Here is a 23,627-nt window from a genome sequence, read left to right as displayed (position 1 = left end):
ATGCTGCCTGGGGAATTCTGGGAGCTGAAGTCCACTTACCTGAAAGTTGCCAAGGTTGAAAAATACTGATTTTAGACTATGATGCATAAAACTTCACTCCCCACTAGGACAAAACACATTCTCCTGTGCAGGTAGGCCTCAACTTACAATCCTTCATGTAATGATAATTCAGTTACAATGGCATTGAAAAAAGTGACTTACAACCTGGTCCTCACACTTATGACCATTGCAGGGTTTCCATTATCAGTGATAAAAATTCAGGCGCTTGGCAACCAACATATATTTACGACGGGATTATGTGATTGCCATTTGTGATATTCCCAGCCAGCTTCTGACAAGTAGTCCAAGTTGGATGCTGGATTTGCTCAACAACCATATGATTCATTTAAGAACTGCAGTGACTTGCTTAACAACCATCACAAAAAAGATTGCAAAGTTGGCCGCAACTCAATTTTAGTTGCTTAGCTTAGCAACAGATATTCTGGTCCCAATTGTGATCGTAAATTAAGCACCGTTTGTCCTCAGAATACAAAAAAAAAATTGTATGAAATAGGACAAAGAGACTTCTACGAGATTGGAAGTTTACCAGTGGGCTTCTTAATTGTAACTTTTGCCACCTGGGCATTTCTGGGAGACTGAAGAATTCTGGGAATTGAAGTCTCCACCTCTTAAAGTTGTCAAGGTTGAGAAATGGGGATCTAGAGCAGAGGTCTCCAAACTTTTGGGCACCAGGGACCGGTTACATGGAGAGAGGTTTTTCCGCAGACCGGAGGGTGTGTGGTTTTGTGTGCTGCCTGCATCCTGCGGATGGGGCCTTGCTTGTTTGTGTGGACCGGATGCTGGCATGCCATGGCCCAGTACCGGTCCATGGACCGCGGGTTTGGGGCCCCTGATCTAGAGGTTTGAGATTCTTCCATTTCTGTTTCCAGATCTTTAGATAACAACTGCTTATTTGTGCAGAGGTGTTCCTCTTCTCTTTCAACATGAGAATATGTGCTGTCACAAAACCCCACCTCAGAACAATTACTTTTATTTGTAGATATAGCTACACAGGTTTTAGGACTGAGGAATCGCTGAATGAAAGCTACATATGATTAGTATCTCTGGGTTTATTTAATTAGGTAACATTCCTGGTGAGGAAGGCATGGGTTTATTCACTCTTGGTAGATTCTTGGGCAAGGAATTATAGGAATAAATTATAAGGTGGGGCTGTGGGCTTTGATCTTCCTAAAACAAGTTAAAAATTGTTTGAGATTTCACTAGAGAGCAATGGACCACATTCCTAGCGCAAAGAAAGAAAGAAAGAAAAGGAAGGAAGGAGAGAAAGAAAAGGAAGGAAGGAGAGAAAGAAAAGGAAGGAAGAGAAGGAAGGAAGGAAGGAAGGAAGGAAGGAAGGAAGGAAGGAAGGAAGGAAGGAAGGAAGGAAGGAAGGCAAAAGTATTCTAATAACCTTTTTCTCTTTTCCCCCCTCCCTCTCTCTCTTCTCTTTAACCTCTAATTGCTACCTAACAATTTCAGATTATCCTTTGGACTTCGGTCATCATTGCTCATTTTTATCTGGTTCATTTTAATTATATTTTAAAGTAGTTTCTCTTTTTCTTCCAAACCTCTATTCTAAACGGCTTAGCTTACAGGTCTGTGGGTTATGTTGTATATAAAAGAACTGATCCTGCTTGAATTTAATTAGGTCTCAACAGTCAACTTTTCCATTGCTGCCTCCTCTATACTCCAGTTACAGTTTGCCAACCTTGTATTGTCAGCAAGGTTGATGTATGTGTATCTTAATGGCTTTATGCTCTCTTTGATGGCCTAAACACACCTTAAAAGAGAAAAGGAAGGACGAAAAAAATCCCATGAGGATGATATCAGCCACCAGCCTCACCTGTCACCTGCCTTTTGTTTCTCAATCCAAAGGGACTGAGGTCTTTAGCAGGTATGCATTATTCATAGGCCGCTGAGTTCTTCACGACAACACTTTTATCAGTGAGTAGAAATAAGAGTGAGTTGCAGTATGCCTACTTAACTCAGTGTTTCTCAAACTTGGAAACTGTAAGATGTGTGGACTTCAACTCCCAGAATTCTCTAGCCTTCCTCATGACTTCAGTCAGCATGCTGGCTGAGGAATTCTGGGAGTTGGAGTCCAACTTGAAGCCAAGCTTGCAAAGCATTGAGCTAGCCCAGGGGTAGGCAACCTTAGCTCTTTTATGACTTGTGGACTTCAACTCCCAGAATTCCTCAGCCAGACAAGCTGGCTCAGGAATTCTGGGAGTTGAAGTCCACGAGTCATAAAAGAGCCAAGGTTGCTTACCCTTGAGCTAGCCCAAGGGTAGGCAACCTCGGCTCTTTTATAACTCGTGGATGTCAGCTCCCAGAATTCCTGAGCCAGCCATGCTGAGGGGAAAGGTTTCCCTGCTGAGCCATGTTGGGTCAGGAATTCTGGGAGTTGAAGTCCACAAGTCATAAAAGAGCCAAGGTTGCCTACCCCTTCTCACAACCTGTTTAGGAAGTCAGTGCCTTCCTTGGTAAGCAGTCTTCTTAAAGAAGCTGGGACCTGGCCAACCCTTTCTATATTTAATCAGTATATTTATTTACATCCGCCTTGTTCCATCCTGGAACTCAAGGAGGCGGGCTGGGCGTTCTGAAAAGTTAGCCTGGTGAAGATCTGGTTCACCCACAGTGAGTAGCTTTTATTTCTAAATGTCCATCTATGCATTTACATCCCTTATTCAACTCTTATGCAAATCTATGCTTATTTTAGGAGGAACTCTTCTTTGCAAAGTAGGACCTGCAATATCTACCTTTTTCATATACCGTCTTCTAAGTCCCATTACCTTCCAATTTCCCAAACCCAGACTGGATAACGAGAGATTCTGGGCGAGGGAAGAGAACAGACAAAGGAGCTTGCGTGAAATTAAAATGGAAAAAAGTGATGGAAACTCCGATTTTTTTAATGGATTCAAACTATGAATTCAAAAGGCATAATTAATGTGGACAAATTCACACCATACAGTATACACCCAGATATTGGGACCTACAAAACACAGCATTAAGCCAGTTGGCATCCCTTGCCTAGCTGATGTTTAGCTGGGGTGAGCATGTTAGGCATTCCCACTGGCTCCTGTTCCGCATCAAGGTTTAGCGCAGTGTTTCTCAGCCTTGGCAACTTTTCAGATGTGTGGACGTCAACTCCCAGAATTCCTCAGGCAGTATTGCTCCAAAGCACCTGAGGGTGAGAGAAGAAGTAACAGGAAGAAGGTCATTAAATCCTAGAACTAAGGAGAAATTTCCTGTCAGTGAGAACAATCAATCAGTAGAACGGCTTGTCTTCAGCAATTGTGGATACTCCATCCCTGGAGGAGTTCAAGAGGAGATTGGACGGACCATCTGTCTGAAATGGTGTAGTAGGAGTTTCCTCATTTTTATTTTATTTATTTTTATTTTTATTACATTTATATCCCGCCCTTCTCCAAAGACTCAGGGCGGCTTACAAGCTTAGCAGTAGCCTTCATTCTATGTATATGCCTGCTTGTTAGGGCTTTCACACACACCCCCAAGCGGCATTATTACAAAGTCAGCTAATTACCCCCAACAATCTGGGTCCTCATTTTACCTACCTCGGAAGGATGGAAGGCTGAGTCAACCTTGAGCCTGGTGGGATGCGAACCTGCACTAATTGCAGGCAGCTGGTGTTACTTAAGGAGGCATTAGCCCACTGCTCCACCAAGGCTCTTAAAGCAGGGGGTTGGACTAGAAGACCTCCAATGTCCCTTCTTACTCTGTTATTCTGTTTTATATCTTAAAAGTTGCCGAGGTTGAGGAACACTGGGTTAGTGGGAATTCGGTTCAGATCTGATCAACCCAACTAGCTTGTCCCATGTTTGCAGGGCCGCTGAGCAGTTTTCAAAAGTGAGAATGCACCTGCTCTTTTCCATCTCTCTCTCTCGGATCAGGACATTGCGGCGTATTTTTAGTTTTGGTTTTGCAACATTACAGGAGGGGGAACAGCCTCCGAGTCACTAATGGGGTGACTGGGCGCCCTAGGAAGGTGGCTACTCCCTGTTTGATGGGCATCCGTGCCTGTGTGCAATAGTGGCAAATATCTGTAGCTCCGGTGTAGGATGAGGGTGAAGGTTTGTTCTCCGAGCTTGTGGGTTGGTTTCCAAATGTTTTGTTAGGTAACATCTTTAGCAAGGTTGACACTGACGTCCCCTAAACTCCGCTGAAGACATTACCTAGTCCTAGCCTGATAACAAAACATTTGGAAACCAACCCAAAAGCTCGGAGAACGAAGCTTCACCCTCATTCATGACTGTGCTACTGGCACACCAGAGAAACATGTGTCCTGGGGAAATAGTTGACTGTCCCAAACATCAACGGTTCAATCATAAATTAGTAGAAAAGACTGGCTTTGCACAAGACATTAAGCCGTAATACACTGGTTCAAAACAAGCCAAGTTTCAAATGGGTTGCTTTTGGGTCTTTAAACATCTCAGTATTATCCAAACACTGCCTGCCCAACTATTCCAGACTGCATCTACTAATTCTGCCAAGTTATGATGTTTTGAACTCTGTTGAATAAACCATAATTGTCGTAATTAACACATGAGCCAGAGCCTTCAACCTTGAGTAACAATCTCCAGCGCCTGGTTCATACAACCTGCTAAGCCAAAATTGAAAATTGCCATTCTGCTCCACCGATCTTCATGTTGAAAGTCCTAATTGGGGCTCACAGCAAAAAGGGTTTCCGGATGAAAATTAAAGGGGCACGAAGGCCTACATTAAATGCCCTAAAGGATTTTTTTTAAGCTCTACACAAGATGCTGGTCTGTTTCTGCTGTTCTTCAGGCTCTTCTCGGTCTGTTTCTTGGAACCTATGAAAAACACTGACTTTGTTATTATTTTTGTCCTACATGAAGGCATCTCAAGTAGAAAGAAACAAGCTAGGAGTGATAACAAGGGAGAAACTCATGTGCTCTTCAAGTGAGGTTCATTGTCCCTCAGTAGATAACTCAGAAGACAATTTCTGGAATGTCCTAAGCTCTGTCCTAAGCTCTAACCTCATGTCTGCAGGTGGATGCTGAATGCATGTGTTGTACACTGGCTAGTGTTGTAGTGCTAAGATAGGGACGGGGGAAAAAGGATGCTCCAGGGGACCACACCAACATGTTTTTTGTGACCTCCAAGAACAACAGCCGAGTGTGGTGACCCCAAAATGTGCAGCTTCATTTGAATTTGGGGGGATGGTTTAAGGGCTAAAATAAGTGTCTTGGGTCTTAGAGATGGCAGGGTGGTATAGTGATGAAAACGTTGAACTAGGAGCAATTAGACCCAGGTTCTAGGTCAGTGATGGTGAACCTTTCAGAGACCGAGTGCCCAAACTGCAACCCAAAGCCCACTTATGTATTGTCAGGTGCCGGGTGTGCGTGGCCCATTGGGTGGGTGTGGCTGCAGTGGTAACGGCAGACTGGGTGGGACTAAAAAGTTCAATCAATCAATTCCAACTTTGCGTGATCTTTTTTTTCCCCGCGAGAAGTTGAAATTGATTGATCAATTGAACCTCTTTTTTTTGCACACGGTGGCAGAGGCCTAAAGCGAAAAGGTTTTATAAAACCCAACTGCAGGCCTAGGACTGGAGCTGCAGAGAGGGCTCTGCGTGCCACCTGTGGCACACGTGCCATAGGTTCGCCAGTACGGTTCTAGGTCATCCTCAGCCATGGGAACTCCTGGCAAGACTTTGAACCAGCCATTCCCCCTCGGTCCAACATCCAGGGTGGGTGGTGCTGAAGGTACTGAGCTAAGAATGAGAAGATCCAGATTCTAATCTCTCTTCACCCACAGAAGCTGCGGGGAAGGACTTCAGACTCCCTCTTAGCCCAACATGTTCACCAGAATGCTGGAGGACAAAATGGAGGAAGAACTGTTGTCTTTGTCTTGAGCACTTGAAGAAAGATGGAATATAAATTAGGTCTATAACATCAACCTTGCTCCTTAAAACACCTGATCACCCCCTTCCCTTCCTCAAGCTGGCTCTATCCCCACTCACTCTGGGGGAATAGTCCTCCATCTGTGGAGCTGTGAACCTCTTCTCCAGGGTATGGAGGTCACCGACCGTGTTGGGGTCATGGCTACCCTTTGGTTTTGGAAAGCTACAACCACATTCCTTCAAAATCTTGTATGAAAATCAAAAATCAGTTTCATCCCCGCTGAAATGTTTTCCCAGTAGGATAGCCCTGCAATCATTTCCTGCTGCTATCAGGTTAAAAATAACAGCGGGGTCCCCTACTTTTGCAGGGGCCACATTCAAGGCTGGAGGAAAGGTCCATCAAGGGGGTCAAAAAGTCAAGATGGTGGCAAGGAGTATGTAATCAGAGCTGTGATCTTGGATCAGGCCACTTTGCCTCACCAGGTAGAAAGGTGGAGTCAGCAAAGTGTGTGGAAATTGAAGACAAAAACGAGTCGGGGCCTGTTAATGACATAAAACGAGTGTATGGATTCCTCTGAGAAATGTCTTCACTGATCATCTACTTCCTGGCATAGGTATCCTTGACTTGCAACCATTCATTTAGGGAGTGAACGACACTGAAAAAAAGTGAGTTATGACTAGGTCTCCCACGTACGACCTTTGCGGCATCTCCATGGTCATGGGATCAAAATTTGGGTGCTTGGCAACTGGCCTGTCTTTATGATGGATGGGGTCATGGCATCATCATGTCTGACCATCCCAGCTGGCTTCTGACAAGCAAAGTCAATGGAGGAATAGTAATCGCAACAGCCCTTGGACTTATATACCGCTTCACAGTGCTTTACGGCCCTCTCTAAGCGGTTTACAGAGTCAGCCTGTTCCCCCGGACAATCTGGGCCCTCATTTTACTGACCTCGGAAGGATGGATGGCCGAGTCAAACTTCAGACGGTCAGGATCGAACTGCTAGCAGTCAGCAGAATTAGTTTTAGGGAAGAAGACACCCATTTATTGAAGATGTGTAAGTGAACCATGTGCCACGCTGGGTGCAAATAGATTTAGGATTAAAACGGTGTGCAATTAACAGCATCAGGAAATAGACCCACCTGGCTAAACCTGGGATCATTGTTTTAAAGCATATACAAATCAGAAGAACAAACAAACAATAATGGATGAGTTTACCTAAAATTAAATTAAGCTTCCTTATTTCAATAAGCTTTCTACAAGAAAATTCTCTCATGGGCTACACTTCCGATTTTTACTTTCTTATTGTGTGTTAGATATTGACATGTCTTTCCTCCTCCTCTTCCTCCTCCCCTCCCCTTCGGATGTCAAGCCGATGTACTATTCTTATTTATTTAATCTACATATACACCACTTAGTAACTGCAATTGTCTGGGCAGCATCCAATATATTTTTATGCGGTTGTCTCACCAGTGTGACATGTACTGTGCCGTCTGGCTTAAGCAGGTGAGACTGACAAAATGCACATTGCCCCGAGCCGTGTGCGAATAACTACCATTGTTAACCTGGTGAAAACTTTGGGCAAGATGCTGTGTTTTCTCCTCCTGAAGTCAAACCAAGGATCAGTTCACCTCTTGTCCCAAGCATGGGGATCGTCACCCATGTGTAATTAATTGCCTGAGGTAAGATATGACCATCTCTGTGGGTTTTATCCCGTGGTGGGATCCAGCCGGTTCTCACCACTTCGGCAGAACCGGTAGCTAATTTTTTGTTGCCCAGGCCCAGAATGGACTTCCGGAAGTGGCATCCACACAGAGAACCGGTTGTTCCCATATTTGAATCCCACTACTCCTTCCTTCCTTCCTTCCTTCCTTCCTTCCTTCCTTCCTTCCTTCCTTCCTTCCTTCCTTCCTTCCTTCCTTCCTTCCTTCCCTTCCTGTGATGGGATCCAGCCGGTTCGCACCACTTTGGTAGGACCAGCAGCTAATGTTTTGTTGCCCAGGCCCAGAATGGACTTCCGGAAGTGGCATCCACAGAGAACCGGTTGTTCACCTATCTGAATCCCACTACTGGTTTTATCCATCTCAGATGACTAAATAATATCATACGATAAGGCATGAGTGAGCAACTGCAGCCCCTTTACTATCTGTGGACATCAACTCCCAGAATCCTGCTGGCTCAGGAATTCTGGGAGTTGAAGTCCACAAGCTGTAAAGGGGCCGTAATTGTACAGAGGCTTTTCCAAAAGGCAACTGGACTTTCTTTGTTTTTCCTTGAAGACATTTCACTTCTCATCCAAGTGGCGTCTTCAGAAGTGAAGAAGCTTCCTGGATGAGAAGCGTAACGTCTTCAAGGAAAAACAACGAACGTCCAGTCGCCTTTGGGAAAGGCACCTTTGGGACAACCATGACCTGGAGGACTGAGAAGCTCCACAGACATAAATGGGCCACAGTTGCCCACTCTAGTCTTAAGGTCAGGAAGAAGAATTGGCTTTTTGTATGATGGTAGGATGATGGTTTGGGACTTACAAATATCTCCTAAGCGATATTGTCCCATCAGGAGAAAATAAAACTGATCAAAGCCAGAGGAGCAATTTTGGCAGATTGTTCTAAGAGAGGTCTTCTTTTCCCTTTGTAGCTGCCGGCTCCAGCATGCATCCTACAGCTGGAGGGATTAACTTGGCATTTGTATTAGTCTAATTAATAGTTCTGGTTTTTTTTCTTTCTTTATGAGGTGTTTTTGTGTTCAAAGGGCGTTTCTTGCTCAGGAGACCAGTCTCCCAAGAATGTCAGAACCAGTTTCTTGCTTGCTTGTTTATTTATGTAAGACTTGGAAAAAAAAAGTATCTGCAGAGGGAGAGCATAACAGATTTAACACAACATCAGTGTGCTGACTTTAACATATAAACCCCCTTAGGTCAGGGGTCTTCAAACCTGGCCCTTTCATGACTTGTGGACTTCAACTCCCAGAATCCCTCAGCCAGCGTGGCTGGCTGAGGAATTCTGGGAGTTGAAGTCCACAAGCAGGGGTCTTCAAACCTGGCCCTTTCATAACTTGTGGACTTCAACTCCCAGAATCCCTCAGCCAGCGTGCCTGGCTGAGGAATTCTGGGAGTTGAAGTCCACAAGCAGGGGTCTTCAAACCTGGCCCTTTCATGACTTACGGACTTCAACTCCCAGAATTCCTCAGCCAGGCATGCTGGCTGAGGGATTCTGGGAGTTGAAGTCCACAAGTCATAAAAGGGCCAAGTTTGAAGACCCCTGCCCTAAGGGTTTGGGGCTGACTTGATAATGACTAGTTCCGAACGGATCAAACTTTCTCTCTGTTCACACGAAGTCTTTCAATCATTTCCTGTTTTTTTCACATGTTCTTTTTTCTGTTTTGTGCATTGGAATAGTTGGGACACTACCTCTGGGATCTCAGCAGAATTAGCTACAGGGCAGATAACAATTTAAAGATATAACAATATTTTTTTAAAAAAATAACACAAAGAGCGAAAGGATAACATTCATGATTCAACTTGTAGAATCACCAGGTGAAGCGCACACATAAACACACACACACAAACGCACGCACGCACAGACTATTTTGTATGGTGTCTACAATGTTGTATGTAGCCCAAGGTTGGCATAGCTGATCAGGGATTCTATCTAGGTCGAAACTTTTAAAAGTAGTCCTTGATTTACAATAGTTTGTTTAGTGAGCAAAGTTACAATGGCACTGAAAAAAATGACTTACGACTGTTTTTTCACACTTAAGACCATCACAGCTTCTCCAGTCACTTGATCAAAATTCTGACACTTGGCCAATGACTCATATTTGTGAGGGTTGCAGTTTCCCAGGGTCATGTGATCACCTTTTGCAAGCTTCTGACAAGCAAAGTCAAGGGGGAAGCCAGATTCAGTTAACCATGGTGTTACTGACTTAACAACTGCGGCAAGAAAGGTCGTAAAATGGGACAAAACTCACTTAACAGCTGTCCTACTTAGCAACAGAAATCTTGGGCTTAACTGTGGTCGTACGTCAAGGTCTACCTGTACTATTGGCTGGTAACTGATTTGTGGGCTTACTCAAAAGATTGGACTAGCCCAGGGGTAGGCAACCTTGGCTCTTTTTTATGACTTGTGGACTTCAACTCCCAGAATTCCTGAGTCAGCATGTCAGCTGGTTCAGGAATTCTGGGTGTTGAAGTCCATAAGTCATAAAAGACCCGAGGTTCCCTACCCCTGGACTAGATCATTGTGGGAAATCTTATCAGATTCCAAATATTGCGGAAGTATAATTTCCAAGAACCAATATGGGAATTGTAGTCAACCAACATGTCAGCTGCTTGTTCTTAGCCTAAAGGCAATTTCTTTGGCAAGCAAACTTGTCACAGAGACGCCTTAATTAAATCAGAAAAGGCTAGAATTAAAAGAATTCCAGCAGCACAATCTTTTCCGACCTATAACCGAGATATCTCCAATATATATTAGGGCGGAGCTTTCCTCATTTCTCTTTTTTTATTTTTACTGTCATTCAGTCAAACTCCTTACGTTTGTGACGGAACTGCCTCTGTGCTTTACAGCTGCCGGGCCCAGGATCCATGAGTTGTTGAAAACAGTCAACCCCAAAGCTATGGGGCTGTTCAACCAAGCCGAGCTGTGTCCTTATCCAGCAGCTTTGGAAAAGGGTCAACTTCTGGATGAGCAGAAATGCAGCCAGTCACCAGATTGCGAGGGTTCCCCGGCTCCCAGCAATGCCGAAGGGGATTCCCTTTCTTCTGAAAATGATTCCCCGCCAGGAAGTCATTCCAGCGGTTGCGTGGAAGATGACGAAGCCAGTAGCACAGAGAGCACCCAACATGGAGTGAGTATTGGCACCCAGTGCTAAGAAAGCTTTACCTAATTCTTTTTTTTCTTAAAGCCCAACTCATAAAACTTATAACTCTCTCCTCATCTTGTTCTGGTTTAAATAATGAGTAAAAACATACCTTGTGGGATCCTTGGTGCTCTCTGAGCTTGGTCGACGTCTTGCAGACGTTTCACGACCGAACTAGGTAACATCATCCGTGCTGAAAGGAGTGGGGGGGGGTGTTCTCTCAAGCAAATCCAGATATGATGGCTACATCAAGAAATAGATAAGAGCAAACCCACTCTCATCCAGCATGGATGACGTTACCTAATTGGGTAATGAAAAGTTTGCAAGAAAAGTGCCAAGCTCAGAGAGCACTAAGGACAGCTAAACACTGAGTTACATATTTTTTTTCTTCTATCAGAAACATATCCTTCCTGGGCTCACATTTCTTGGGACTTGCAGTGGTGATGCACTTTTCATTGGGTTGTCAATTTTGGTGCCGTTTCAAGAAGTGTAGTAAGATTACGTCATCAGCTTTCTTAATGAAAACAAGGGCCGCTAGGGAACGCAAGCTTGCTCTCTGGTGTTGTGTGCAATGCCCGATTCTTTTTTAAGATGCATTTTTACTGAGTATTTTAGGGGAAAAAAATACAAGCAGAGAAGGAAGAAGAGGAACAACACAAAAAGACGGTGGAAGATTAAAATACGAATGGAAAAAAAATCAAGATTTACCAACATTGCAATGAATAGGTTTTCAAGTGTATCGTTAATTGTGAATAACTATATTACAACCATTGGTCCTTCACTTACAACCATTTGTTTGGCGACCATTTGAAACTGCAATGGCCCCCAAAAGAGTGACTTACAACCAGCCCTCACATTTCTCAGTGTTGTAGTGTCCCCATGGTCACATGATAAAAATTTGGACGCTTGGAAAACCCTTCCCCCCATGTATTTACGATATTACCGTGTCCTGGGTCATGTGATCACTATTTGCAACTTTCCCAGGTGGCTTCCAATAAGAAAAGTCAATGGGAGAAACTGGATTCATTTAACGACCACGTAGTTCACTTAACAACAGCAACGATGCGCTGAATAACCGTGGCAAAAAAGGTCATAAGGTCATTGGGCCCAATTCACTGAATGCCAACCTTGGTGAACCCAACTGTGGTTGTAAGTTGAGCATTACCTGCGTATCGTTTTCAAAAGCTGACCATCCTAGTTAAACCCTGAACAGAATACAGATGTCAGCAAACCCTGAATTATCACGTGAAAATGTAAACGATGGCCAGCTCTATCCATACTGCTAAAAGTCTTCTCTAACTTAGGAAGTCTTGTATAGATGCAGTATTAAGCCTTGAAGCTTCTGGTTCCACCTTACTCTCTTCCCAGCATGAGGGTCCCTGTAGTGGAAGCACTGGTGGCGATGCTGAAGGCGACCAGCGTGCGGCTCTGAGGAAAATCTCAGCTCTTGAAAACCGGCTCAAGGAGCTGCATCATCAGAAGACAGAGCTGAATATAGAGGTACACCTTAGCTTATTGAGTCCCCTCCCTGCATCGTGAGGTTGCTGATTGGACAACAGTTGGCACCTGTAAAACCAGTGTTGAGCGGCCCACACCCAAGGAAGAACAGAGGCACTTTAGAGGGACACAGAGTAGGACTTGTTTGCTCCACAAGGACAGGAAATCTCCATCAGCCAACGCCGAAGGTGCTTCCCTCTGTGGAGGGAGCCATTTTCCCAGCAGGAAGTCTGGACATTTGCATGCTTGGGATTCTTCTAGTTCTCGTTTCATAGGCTTCACTTTGCGTCTCTGGAACCTCCCCGTGGCTGTGTTGACGTTACGTCAGTCAACATATCGGGGCACGTCGAGATGTTTTGGCAAGGTGCTCCTGACCTGTCTCCTCCTCCTCTTGGCAGATGGACCTGGAAGGTGCCTTGCTAGAAGGGGAACTGCAGGAAGAGAAGCAGGAGCTGAAGCAGGAGGAGGAACGGCTGCTGGAACTGAAAGAGCGTCTCCTGCAGACAGAGCAAAAGTGCCGTGAAGAACGGGAGAAGGTGAGCTGCTGCTTTGTCGGAAGTTTTTCTTATAACTTCCCCCCCCCCCCAAATGCTCTTGTTGCAGTTTCAGTTCTGGACTAGATCAGGACAGCTGGCTGCTTTGAAGTAGATCATAGCTTGTCCTCTTCCAATTCCTTAAGGAGAAGCCAGTTGAGTTTGAGGGTTGAATCTGGCTTCAGAATGAGTGGCAGGGCAGGGTGGTTGCCCCAGAGAGGCAGAGCAGGAGGCAAAATGCCCACCGCTCCATCCTCCGGCACCGTCGCTCAGCATGTCCTGCTTCAAACATCTGCCTCCCTTTCCTTCACTTTACGACCGGCTGGAAGGTATTTATTTCTTTGTCTTGGGTTTGAGTAGTATGCCCTACGTAGCTCCCCAGCTACCAGTGGACGAAACAGGAGTAGCAGTCCCACAACTCCTATCCCACCTTCCCTCTGTGGCTCGGGATGTGTGAATTAGAAAGCGGCTGATGGTTGAAAAGTTAGCAAAGTTATTTCTAATAAATTCCCCTGCTGGCTGGAGGGAATGGGACTCCACTTATCTGGAGGACTTCAAACTGCCGGAAGGGAAAGATTTTGTTTTTGTGATTTCTGTATCTCTTTTCGAAGGTCATCGTCCAGCGGGACTGAAAGTTAACCTGTTATGCTCTAACATCCCTGTTGATCTCTTCTCTCGGCCTGCTTGCTTTTTCTTCCCTACTCAATTCTACCCTTTGGCTTCCTTAATTTCCTCTTATCAGAAGGTCTGTTGATATTTTACCTCTGTCCTCATAACTTCCCAGACAAATGGCTAGGACAGGGGTAGGCCACCTTGACTCTTTTATGACTCGTGGACTTCAACTCCCAGAATTCCTGAGCCAGCCATGCTGAGGGGAAAGGGAGAGGTTTCCATGCTGAGCCATGCTGGCTCAGGAATTCTGGGAGTTGAAGTCCACGAGTCATAAAAGAGCCAGGGTTGCCTACACCTGGGCTAGTCAAACTTCGGCTGGAAAAATTTCCGCTTTTGGACTACCCCACTCGTCTGGAGTGGTATCTGGATCCCTGCATGGACAAGAAGTGAACTACTATAGACAGCCTTCAAGGTCTTTTCAAACCTCATGATTTTGTAACTGAATGATCTCACAAAAATCACCGTCTTGCTTCTATGCATTGCTAGTGTGTTTTTCATCACAGCAACAGCAACAGCAATAGTATATATATAGGCTTATATACCACCCCATAGTGCTTTACAGCAGTGGTCCCCAATCCTTCCAGCTTTCCAGCTTTGCGGACCGGTGGGAGAGACGAGATGGTTCTGTTGAGTGACAGCCGCGTGCCTGCCGCTCCCACAAATGGAGCTTCATGCACGAGTGCGCCACTCACCACGTGCACAAGTGGAACTGTGCATGCACACTTGTCCACTGCTTGTGCGTTCCGGTTCTGAATGGACCACGGCCCGGTACTAGTTTGCGACTCAGGGGTTGGGGACCCCTGCTTTCCAACACTCACTGGATGATTTACCATGTAAGCATTACTTACATATTGACCCCAACAATCTGGGTCCTCATTTTGCCTACCTCAGAAGGATGGAAGGAAGGCTGAGTCAACCGTGAACCCTACCAGGATCAAACTCCCTGCTATGGGCAGAGTTTGCCTGCAATGCTTCATTCTAACCGTCGCACCGCCAGGGCTCCTATAGTGGTGAATCCCACCAGACAGACCAGATCAGAATTTAATTCCAAAGGAAGGCTAAGATTATTTTTTATTGAGAGTGGCTACAATAACATCCATGCAAGTCTGATTGTGCTTTTTCTCCTCCTTTTATATTCATGTGAATTAGGGAGGTGTCCCTCTGTGTCTCTTCCGCATATTTTGTTTGTTTCTTTTGAACTTAACCTATGTTTTTACCTCTGTTGCCTTGGTACATAGCTCACATAGCTGTGTCAAGGTCATCTTTCTTACTCTCTACAATAGTGTTCATCCCACTCTAAGCTTTAAAGAACAGATATAAAACACAGCTGAGAATTCTGGCTTCTTAAGGCCTCCCAACTCATCCATCCAGTTATTCATCCATCTCCCGTTTATGTTTCCTTTCTCCCATTTTTGCATGTTATAAATATGCAAACTGGCTTGGTGAAGTAGAGACAGGAATGAAAAGAGAGGATACTTATGCCCTGAAGTTAGTTAGAAATTGTAATGTCTTTTTCCGGCAAGAACAGGTGTGATGGAATGCGCACCTGGAGAAGGAGTTGGGGGAGTAAATGTCAGCAATATAGCACTGTGGCTTCCTAGAGAGGGTTCAAGGAATCTCCCCGGGTGTATCTATTAAGTTAGAAGGTTCTAACTTTAGTCTGGCAAGAATCTGTCTATTACGTGTAAACAGATAAGGAACTGCACTTGATTGGATCGTATTGTGTTATCGTTGGACTTAGGCCTCACAACACAATAGGAACAAGGAAATGCCAGTGCTCCATCAAGACCTTATCAAGTCCAGTGCCACCTAGTGACCAAACTATGGAATGATACTCCACAGGGGAAAGAAAGAAAGAAAGAAAGAAAGAAAGAAAGAAAGAAAGAAAGAAAGAAAGAAAGAAAGAAAGAAAGGAAGGAAGGAAGGAAGGAAGGAAGGAAGGAAGGAAGGAAGGAAGGAAGGAAGGAAGGAAGGAAGGAAGGAAGGGGAGAGAGAGAGGAAGGAAGGAAGGGTGCCGCGTTGCTTTTCAGGTTTTAAAAAATGTTTTATTTTCGTGTCTGTAGATTGTTATTAGCTGCCCAAGTGTATGTATTTAAGGTGGGTGGCTGTATACATTTTCTAAATGAATGAATGAATAAATGCATAAAACCTCCCACTCCTGACTATATGGATAGTCCTCAGCTTACAATTACACTTGAGGCCAAAAATTTCTCTTGCTAAGTGAGACAGTTTTTAAGTGCGTTTTGCCCCATTGTGCAACCTTTTTGGCCGCAGCTGTTAAGCGTATCGTTGCAATTGTTAAGTTGGCAACCCGGCTGTTAAGTGAATCTGCCTTCTCCCCATTGACTTTGCTTGTCAAAAGGTCACTAAAGGGGATCGTATGACTCCCGGGACACTGCAACCCATCGTAAATATGAGCCAGTTGCCAAGCAGCTGAATTTTGATCAGGGGACCACGGAGATGCTGCCACGGTCGTCAGTGTGAAAAATAAACATAAGTTCTTTTTTTCATTGCCGTTGTAACTTCGATCAGTCACTAAATGAACGGTTGTAAGCTGAGCCACTACCTGTAACTCACAAAATTTTGTCCTTCTTTCTGACATCTTTGCTGGTTTGGGGCAAAAATGCCCATTCAAATGAATGGGTTCACTTAGCGACCGCTGTGTTCATTTAATGACTGCCATGAAAAAGGCCAGAAATCGACTTAGGACTGTAATGTCTTAACGACACGATTTCCAGTTCCAATTATGGTTTTAAGTCGTTCCGTACTCCGTGAAGCTAGTGATCCATCCCTCCTATTCCAGCTTGCTCATTTACCTGCTGGAATTCCTGATTGCCTCCAGTGAGTAGGGGAGTTGTCCAATTCAACTCCGAGGTTACCCCATCGCTGAGAAGGAGGCCTCCCAGGCAGCCTTATCAGTGCACAGATCATCTCTGGGTGAGGAAGGTGTATCTATTCCTACCAGCAGGAGTGTCTGGTTATATTTACATCGTCCATGGAAAGGTGGCGATGCTACTCTGCCCTGCTTCTCTTTCGGTAGGAGAAGGCGCGTCTGCAACGAGAACGTCAGAGGGTAGAGGAGCTCCAGAGACAACATGCCGAGTCACAGATCCACCTAAACAGCCAGCCGGAGTCGATGCGTGAACGGATGCGGAGGCAACTACAAGACGTAAGTGCCTGTCAGTTCCATACAGTATTTCAGCAGGCTGACAGCAGCAAGACCGACTACGCACAAAAATGGAAGGATGTTTCGATTTCCTCCGTGGAGGAACGGCTGCAAAAGTTGTTGGAATTAGCAGAGACGGCTAAACTGATTGTTTTGATCAAAGAAAAGAATCTAAGTAATCTTTTGTTTCTACTTGGAAACCGCTTCTGGACTTTGTGCTTGAGGCAGGGAAAAAAAATGATGCTTTCATTTTGGGTTTTACGGATTGGACTGATTTGCTGATATAGAAATTGTTACTTCATACAATTTGGCTCAGTGGGTTAGGACACTGAGCTTGTCGATCGGAAGGTCGGCAGTTTGGCGGGTCGAATCCCGAGTGCCGTGTAACAGAGTGACCGCCTGTTACTCGTCCCAGCTCCTGCCAACCTAGCAGTTCGAAAGCACGTAAAAATGCAAGTAGAAAAATAGGGACCACTGCGGTGGGAAGGTAACAGCGTTCTGTGCGCCTTTGGCGTCTAGTCATGCCGGCCACATGACCACGGAGACGTCCTCGGACAAGCGCTGGCTCTTCGGCTTTGAAACGGAGATGAGCACTGGCCCCTAGAGTCGGAAACGACTAGCACGCATGTGCGGGGGAAACTTTACCTTTACCACTATAGGAATGTAAAAAGTGGAGGTTGGATGTTAATGCTCTATTTTACTGCAACAGGGGGAAGTCATTGCCTTTCCCCCCCCTTTCCCCTCTTTTCCACGCTTCTCTATTTCCCCTTCCCTTCCCTCTGTTCCCTATCTTTTGCTTTTGTATTGTCCTATTTTATATTACAAGCGAAAGTATAAATGATTTACTAAAAAAATAAATAAAAAAATACAGTGTTCAGCAGGAGATAGTTCACGTCCATAAATCCCGCGGGAAAGCTCTCCTAATGCAGATGGTAATTAGCACATGTCTTCTTCTGAGCTGTTGCTTTGACTTCCACCTCTGGTCTCTGATCTTGGAATTTCACCTTGAGCTCGGTTCCCGTGGGCCTGACCTGCTCAAGCTGTTGAGATCGGTCAAAATGGACAAAGTGATCCTAACTGGGTTGAACGACGGGCTCAAGTTTGAGAATATAAAAATGCCCAGTTTTGGTGGAAGGACTTCAGACGTGGTTGTTGCACCCCATCACCAGGGTGAAGATTGCACTGCCTGTTTGGATGTTGCAGAGTTTTTGGATCAGGTTCACCCATCTTTTTAATGCTTTGGAAGGTGCTGTTTGAGAAGCCGAAATCCAGTGAGGGTAACTGCTCTTCTCTCCTAGACGACTGAGATGCTAGAAGGAGCCCTGAGATGTTATGAAGATCTGGAATTCCAACAGCTAGAACGGGAGAGCCACCGAGAGGAGGAAAAAGAAGCAGCTTGTCGAGCTCTGACTGAGGAGATCGCCCAGTTGCAGAACAGCATTAACCAAAGGAAGGTGAGAAGTGCTTTCCTTAATCCTTCGTGATCCAGTTGTAGTCCCGATTTTCTTCTCCACGATGGTCCTGTTAAGCCAGGGGTGTCAAAGTCAATTTCATTGAGGGCCACATCAGCATTGCGGTTGCCCTCAAGGGGCCGGGTGGGTGTGTCCTGGGTGGGCGTGGCCTACTGGGTGGGCGTGGCTAGAGTGCGTATGGCCTACTGGGTGGGCGTGGCCAGCTCTACATCGTTGGCATCAAGGGTGCCTATGGGGGCCTGGGCAGGAGTGGGACAGATCTGGGGGTCTCTGGCAGAAGGAGGGTCTCTGGGTCAGGGCCAAGGCAGTGGGGACCGTTCCCTCACTGTTTCCAGGATGGCTTCGCGGGCCGCATGAAACCACTTCGCAGGCCAGATCCGGCCCCCGGGCCTTGTGTTTGACATGTCTGTGTTAAGCCCTCCTCAATCTGGTTTCCTCCAGTTATGTTGGACCTCAGTTCCAAGGATGCTGAGCCAGCATTGTCAACGGAAAGGCCGTTTAGGATTTATGGAAATGGATTGAATACGTTCGAAGGGAACCGAGCAGGGACACATATATCCATCCCCTTCATTCGTGATAGATGTCACTGATAAATGAACCTTCCGAGATTGTGCCCCCAAATAATGACACATAACTTCTGGGAACATTTTATTTTGACTGCAAACTTAGACCTGGTTGAACTGTAACTTGGCCATTTGAGACAGTTGAGTTTAAAGTAAGGCACAAGTTAGTTAGGCAGCTCAGGCTTTAAATTCTTGCCAGTTTGCTTTTGAAGACCATCCGGGATTTTTGTAGTATTCAAAATGAAAGACAATAGAAAACAATGGCTTTACTTTTACCTTCTAGCAACCTTACGCTGCTGGCGGAATTGCCCTTGCCTTGAGATCCTTTTGGTTTTTATAGCGCACTGTACCATGTCTTTTATTATTATTATTATTATTATTTTTAATTCCATTTATATCCCGCCCTTCTCCGAAGACTCAGGCAATACACACACTCTTAACCAAAACATCCCTGTAAAAACTAAATGAATTATCAGCAAAACATGTTGTAATGGGTTGATGATTCCAGAGTTGCATTGTTGTTGTTGTTTTTTCCCTTAACGGCACCTGTCACTTTTGAACAGGGGCTGTCTGTAGGGGGAATTACTCTCTTTTTTGAAATCCTAGAATTTTAGTTCATCGAGTTTCTCTCTTACCCCTTCAGAAGACAGTGCAGAAGCTGGAAGGCCAAGCCCTTTTAACACAAGAACAAATGATGGGTGTGTGTCAGAGATTTGCACAAGAGGAGGGAGAGGCTGTCAGCAATCTCAATGCGGTACGGAATGCCTTTTCCTCTGCCAAGACGCGTTTGCCTATCCTGGTTTCCACACTCGTTTTCTCCCTACCCATTTTCCCACGCTTTCGAAACTTGCCAGTTATCATTCCGAATCCCACAAACTAAGTGCCTTCTTCTCTTTCTAATCTGTGGTGAGAGCTGAAGGGTGACATTTCACCGGGTTCCTGGATGTGGTTTGTTTGGGGGAGAAGCTTCCTTCTTGAACCAGGATTAGATCTGGATGCTTTTCAGAAGGCTTGTTTGGAAGATCAAATTATATTTTGAGATCAGACAGCCCTGACGACTTTAGAGGCTGCTAGCTCAGCTTTGAAGATGGTAGAGGACAGGAAGGCCTGGGGGAACGTTGTCCATAGGGTCGCGATGGGTCGGACACGACTTCGTAGCTAACAACAACAAGCTCAGCTTTGCTGCCCTGGAGCAACTTAGGACAATGCTTTGATTCTTCCAAATGTTGGCTGACCTAGTCATGGATCTAAAAGCTGATGGAATGGACCGGCATGGGGAAAAAGCTCTTGGTTTTTCCTGGGTGGACATCTGAAACCACGTAGTCCTTGACTTACAGCCATTCGTTTAGCCACTGTTTGAAGTTACAGTGGCAACTGTAACTATTGCTAAGCACATTGGTTTGTGCTTAAAATTGTAAGCCGCCTTGAGTCTTCGGAGAAGGGCGGGATATAAATGGGATTAAAATAAATAAAAAATAAACTGGAAAAAGGGAACTTGCAACAGTCACACATCCATAGAGTTGTGTGATCAAAATTTGGGTGTTTGGCAACCAGAAATTCCAGTCCCAATAATGGTTGTAAGTCAAGGACTTATACATTCAATGAAAGAAGTGAACTAGTATGGAGACAGTGGGGTATTTTTAGCTGAGGTTAATGCATCAGAACCCCACATGAACAGAATCCGCAGATACAGGATTATGTCTGAAACTCTTGGCTTGCAACATGCTCTGGATATGCAGATATTCCTTATTACTCTCTCAGGTGTTTTCAACATAAGAAATAAGTTATTATTGACACCCAACCCTGAACTTCCGATCTCTCCAAAGCCTCCTTGCCTATTTCACACTGTGAAATCCTAGAGTTTCCCTCTAGCCATTCAGAAGACACTGCAGCAGAAGCTGGAAAAACTTCTAATCTATTGAAACCTCCTTGCCTTATTTTAGTTCTTTTGCACCACGAGTATAGGAGAATTTGAGTTTTTTCTCATAGCGGGGTATGGGATTTTGTACACGATAGTCTAAGCTGGCCTTTTTCAAACTTGGAAACATGAATTCCAGTGTGTGGACTTCAACTCCCAGAATTTCCCAGCCAGCTGGGAGTTGGAAGTCCACACTCTGGAATTCTGGGAGTTGAAGTCCACACATCTTCCAGCTGCCAAGTTTGAAAAACGCTGGTCTAAGTGGTGACATTAGGAGGCAGCACAATGCAGCTGACAAGGCAGGCTGAGATACGCTTCCGCAGAAACTTCTCCAGACATTGTGAAATGGCTTTCCGGTCTCAAAGCATGACTTCTTGCTTGCCTACATTTAGGAGAAAAGTCGCCTCGTGGACATGAGCCAGGAGTATTCAGAGAACGGGGAGGACCTGTCAGAAAATAAGGAGGGTGTAACCCAGGTAAGCCTCTCTAGGACTTTGCAGTGCTTTTCTATCTCCACTTTACAATGCCTTGGTATTAGGCCACACTTGGAATACTGCATCCAGTTTTGGTCACCGTGATGTAAAAAAGATGTTGAGACTCTGGAAAGAGTGCAGAGAAAAGCAGCAAAGATGATTAAGGGACTGGAGGCTAAAACATATAAGGTACGGTTGCTGGACTTGGGTATGCCTAGTTTAATGAAGAGAAGGACTAGGGGTGACGATAACAGTGTTCCAATATCTGTGCCCCAAAGAAGAGGGAGTCAAACTATTCTCCAAAGCCCCTGAAGGCAGGACAAGAAGCAACAGATGGAAATTAATCAAGGAGAGAAGCAACCTGGAACTAAGGACAAACTTCCTGACAGTTAGAAGTTAATTAACCGGTGGAACAACCCGCCTCCAGAAGCTGTGAATGCTCCAGCACTAGAAGTTTTTAAGAAGAGACTGGACAGCCATTTGTCTGAAATAGTATAGGGCAGGGGTTGGCAACCTCGGCTCTTTGATGACTCGTGGACTTCAACTCCCAGGATTCCTGAGCCAGCTATGCTGGCTCAGGAATTCTGGGAGTTGAAGTCCACGAGTCATCAAAGAGCCGAGGTTGCCGACCCCTGGTATAGGGTTTCCTGCCTGAGCAGGGGGTTGGACTAGATGACCTCCAAGGTCCCTTCCAACTTTACTATTATGATGATTATGATGATTATGTTCTTGAGGGCATCCAAGGGTGAATTCTCCAATCAGGAGGACCTAGTGATCCTGCACATTAGGGCACGTCCAGACGCAGAGGGCTACTCTCTTCCCCTTTTCATGGCTTTTAATAAAACGAAGCAGGTAGAAATTTCAACAGATGCAACTTTTGTGGCGGGAGGGGGGACGTTGAAACACAATGGTTGGAGAAGCTCAGTCAAGTGGCTTCCCCTGCAGAGTAGTTTAATTTTTTTTTACAGATAGTCCTCAGCTTACAACCACAACTGTGCCCAACATTTATGTGGTTCAGTGAATTTTGCCCCATTTTATTATGACCGTTCTTGCCTCAGTTGTTAAGGGAATCACTGCAGTTGATAAGTTAGTAACCCGGTTGTTCAGTGGATCTGGCTTCCCCCATTGACTTTGCTTGTCAGAAGGTCTGCAAAAGGGGATCCCATGACACTGCGACCGTCATAAGGGTGAGTCAGTTGCCAAGCGTCTGAATGTGGACCACGTGGCCGTGGGCATGCTACAATGGTCATCAGTGTGAAAAAAAGTTGTAAGTCATTTTTTTTCCAGTGCCGTTGCAACTTTGGTCACTAAATGGATTGGTGTAAGTCGAGGACTACCTGCATTTATTATATTATTTTTACAAATAACTCAAGGCAGTGAACAGATCCACACCCTTTCCTCCTCCTATTTGCCCCACTACAACAACCCTGCAAGGTAGGTTGGGCTGAGAGAGAAAAACTGACCTAAAGTCACCCAGTTTGAGCTTGGGAATCAAAGCAAGCTCTCCGCCCAGCCTACCTTGCAGGGTTGTTGTTGTGTCACGGTGCTTCCTTCTCGTAGGAGATCAAAGCAGAGGGCAGCATCTTCTGGTACTGTAATTTAAAAAGCGGGATGCTGCAACATTGAGAAGTGTGTCCAAGCAGCAAAAATCCTACCTATCCACATTTCTGCCCCTTTTATCTTTTTTTTCTTTCGATCCTCTTTAAGGACTTAGTGCTAGGAAAGAGAATTTGTTTGCAGGATGTCACAAAGCCACGGAGCGCAGAAGTGGCTTGAGCTGAGCTGCCTCTCAGGTTGTTGAATGAGAATACGAGGATATGGAAGAGGCAGTTATGTCTTCCGAAAGGGAAAAACCTTTCTGGGCCTGAATTCTTACACCTGGGCAGCTGTTCACGCAACGCGCCAATACTAAGGCTAAGACTCCAGCCCCTTTTTAGCCTCGCCTGACACACTGTGCAAATTCACTCTTTAATTAAGTCCCTTCTCGTGTTAGTTCGGTTCTAGTCCAGAGAATGGGGATTACGGGGCCCTCCAGATGTTCCAGGGTTGAAGTTTGGCAACATCTGGAGGACCTGCTTGGATTTGGCCCTTTCCTCCATCCCCACCCCCTCCATCCAGGAGTGATGCTCACGTTGATAAGCGTCTGTCTCCCTGCAGCTGACTTTTACCCAAAAAACGGATCGGAAGGTCATCGTCTTGGGTTCCGACCAGTCAGACGCGTCCTCCTGTGTCTTCTCTGTCTGCAGTTCTGTCAAGGTCTGTTGTGTCTCTCTGGCCTGTTGTTAATGTTCAGTGCCGTCCTTTTACATGTGCTAAAGTGATACAAAAGCTTAAGATTTACACTGTCTTTTTCTCCCGTTATATCTGTTGCTATTGAGACAGGGTGCCTGATCAACATTTATTTGTCTGTTCATTGCAGATTTCTGTGTTGTATTTCAAGACAGACTTTTTTTCCTCCCAAAAGAGCTTCTATAAATAGACCGGGGGTGTCAAACTGCCGGCCCGTAGGCTGGAAGCATCATATTCAAACCGCGCCCATCCCATTGCCG

General features: G+C 45.3%; 1 protein-coding gene across 2 annotated transcripts in view; it reads left to right on the top strand.

Annotated features, from left to right (window-relative positions):
* The window catches only part of LOC310644266 (pleckstrin homology-like domain family B member 3), a 36,143-nt gene that overhangs the window by 2,559 nt on the left and 9,957 nt on the right, over window positions 1–23,627 (top strand). Inside the window, exons 2-9 of one of the 2 annotated variants that reach the window (XM_083369098.1) lie at window positions 10,492–10,772; window positions 12,153–12,284; window positions 12,680–12,817; window positions 16,527–16,655; window positions 17,951–18,106; window positions 19,331–19,441; window positions 20,998–21,081; window positions 23,236–23,334. In XM_083369098.1, coding sequence (XP_083225224.1) covers window positions 10,542–10,772; window positions 12,153–12,284; window positions 12,680–12,817; window positions 16,527–16,655; window positions 17,951–18,106; window positions 19,331–19,441; window positions 20,998–21,081; window positions 23,236–23,334 — 1,080 coding nt within the window. In that variant the 5' untranslated portion in view covers window positions 10,492–10,541. The remainder of the gene's footprint in view (window positions 1–10,491; window positions 10,773–12,152; window positions 12,285–12,679; window positions 12,818–16,526; window positions 16,656–17,950; window positions 18,107–19,330; window positions 19,442–20,997; window positions 21,082–23,235; window positions 23,335–23,627) is intronic. The other variant, XM_083369099.1, reaches the window with a different exon arrangement.

Source organism: Vipera ursinii, assembly GCF_947247035.1.
Source record: "Vipera ursinii genome assembly, chromosome: 9".
Taxonomy (NCBI): Eukaryota; Metazoa; Chordata; class Lepidosauria; order Squamata; family Viperidae; genus Vipera; species Vipera ursinii.
This window is presented reverse-complemented; position numbering and strand designations above follow the sequence as displayed.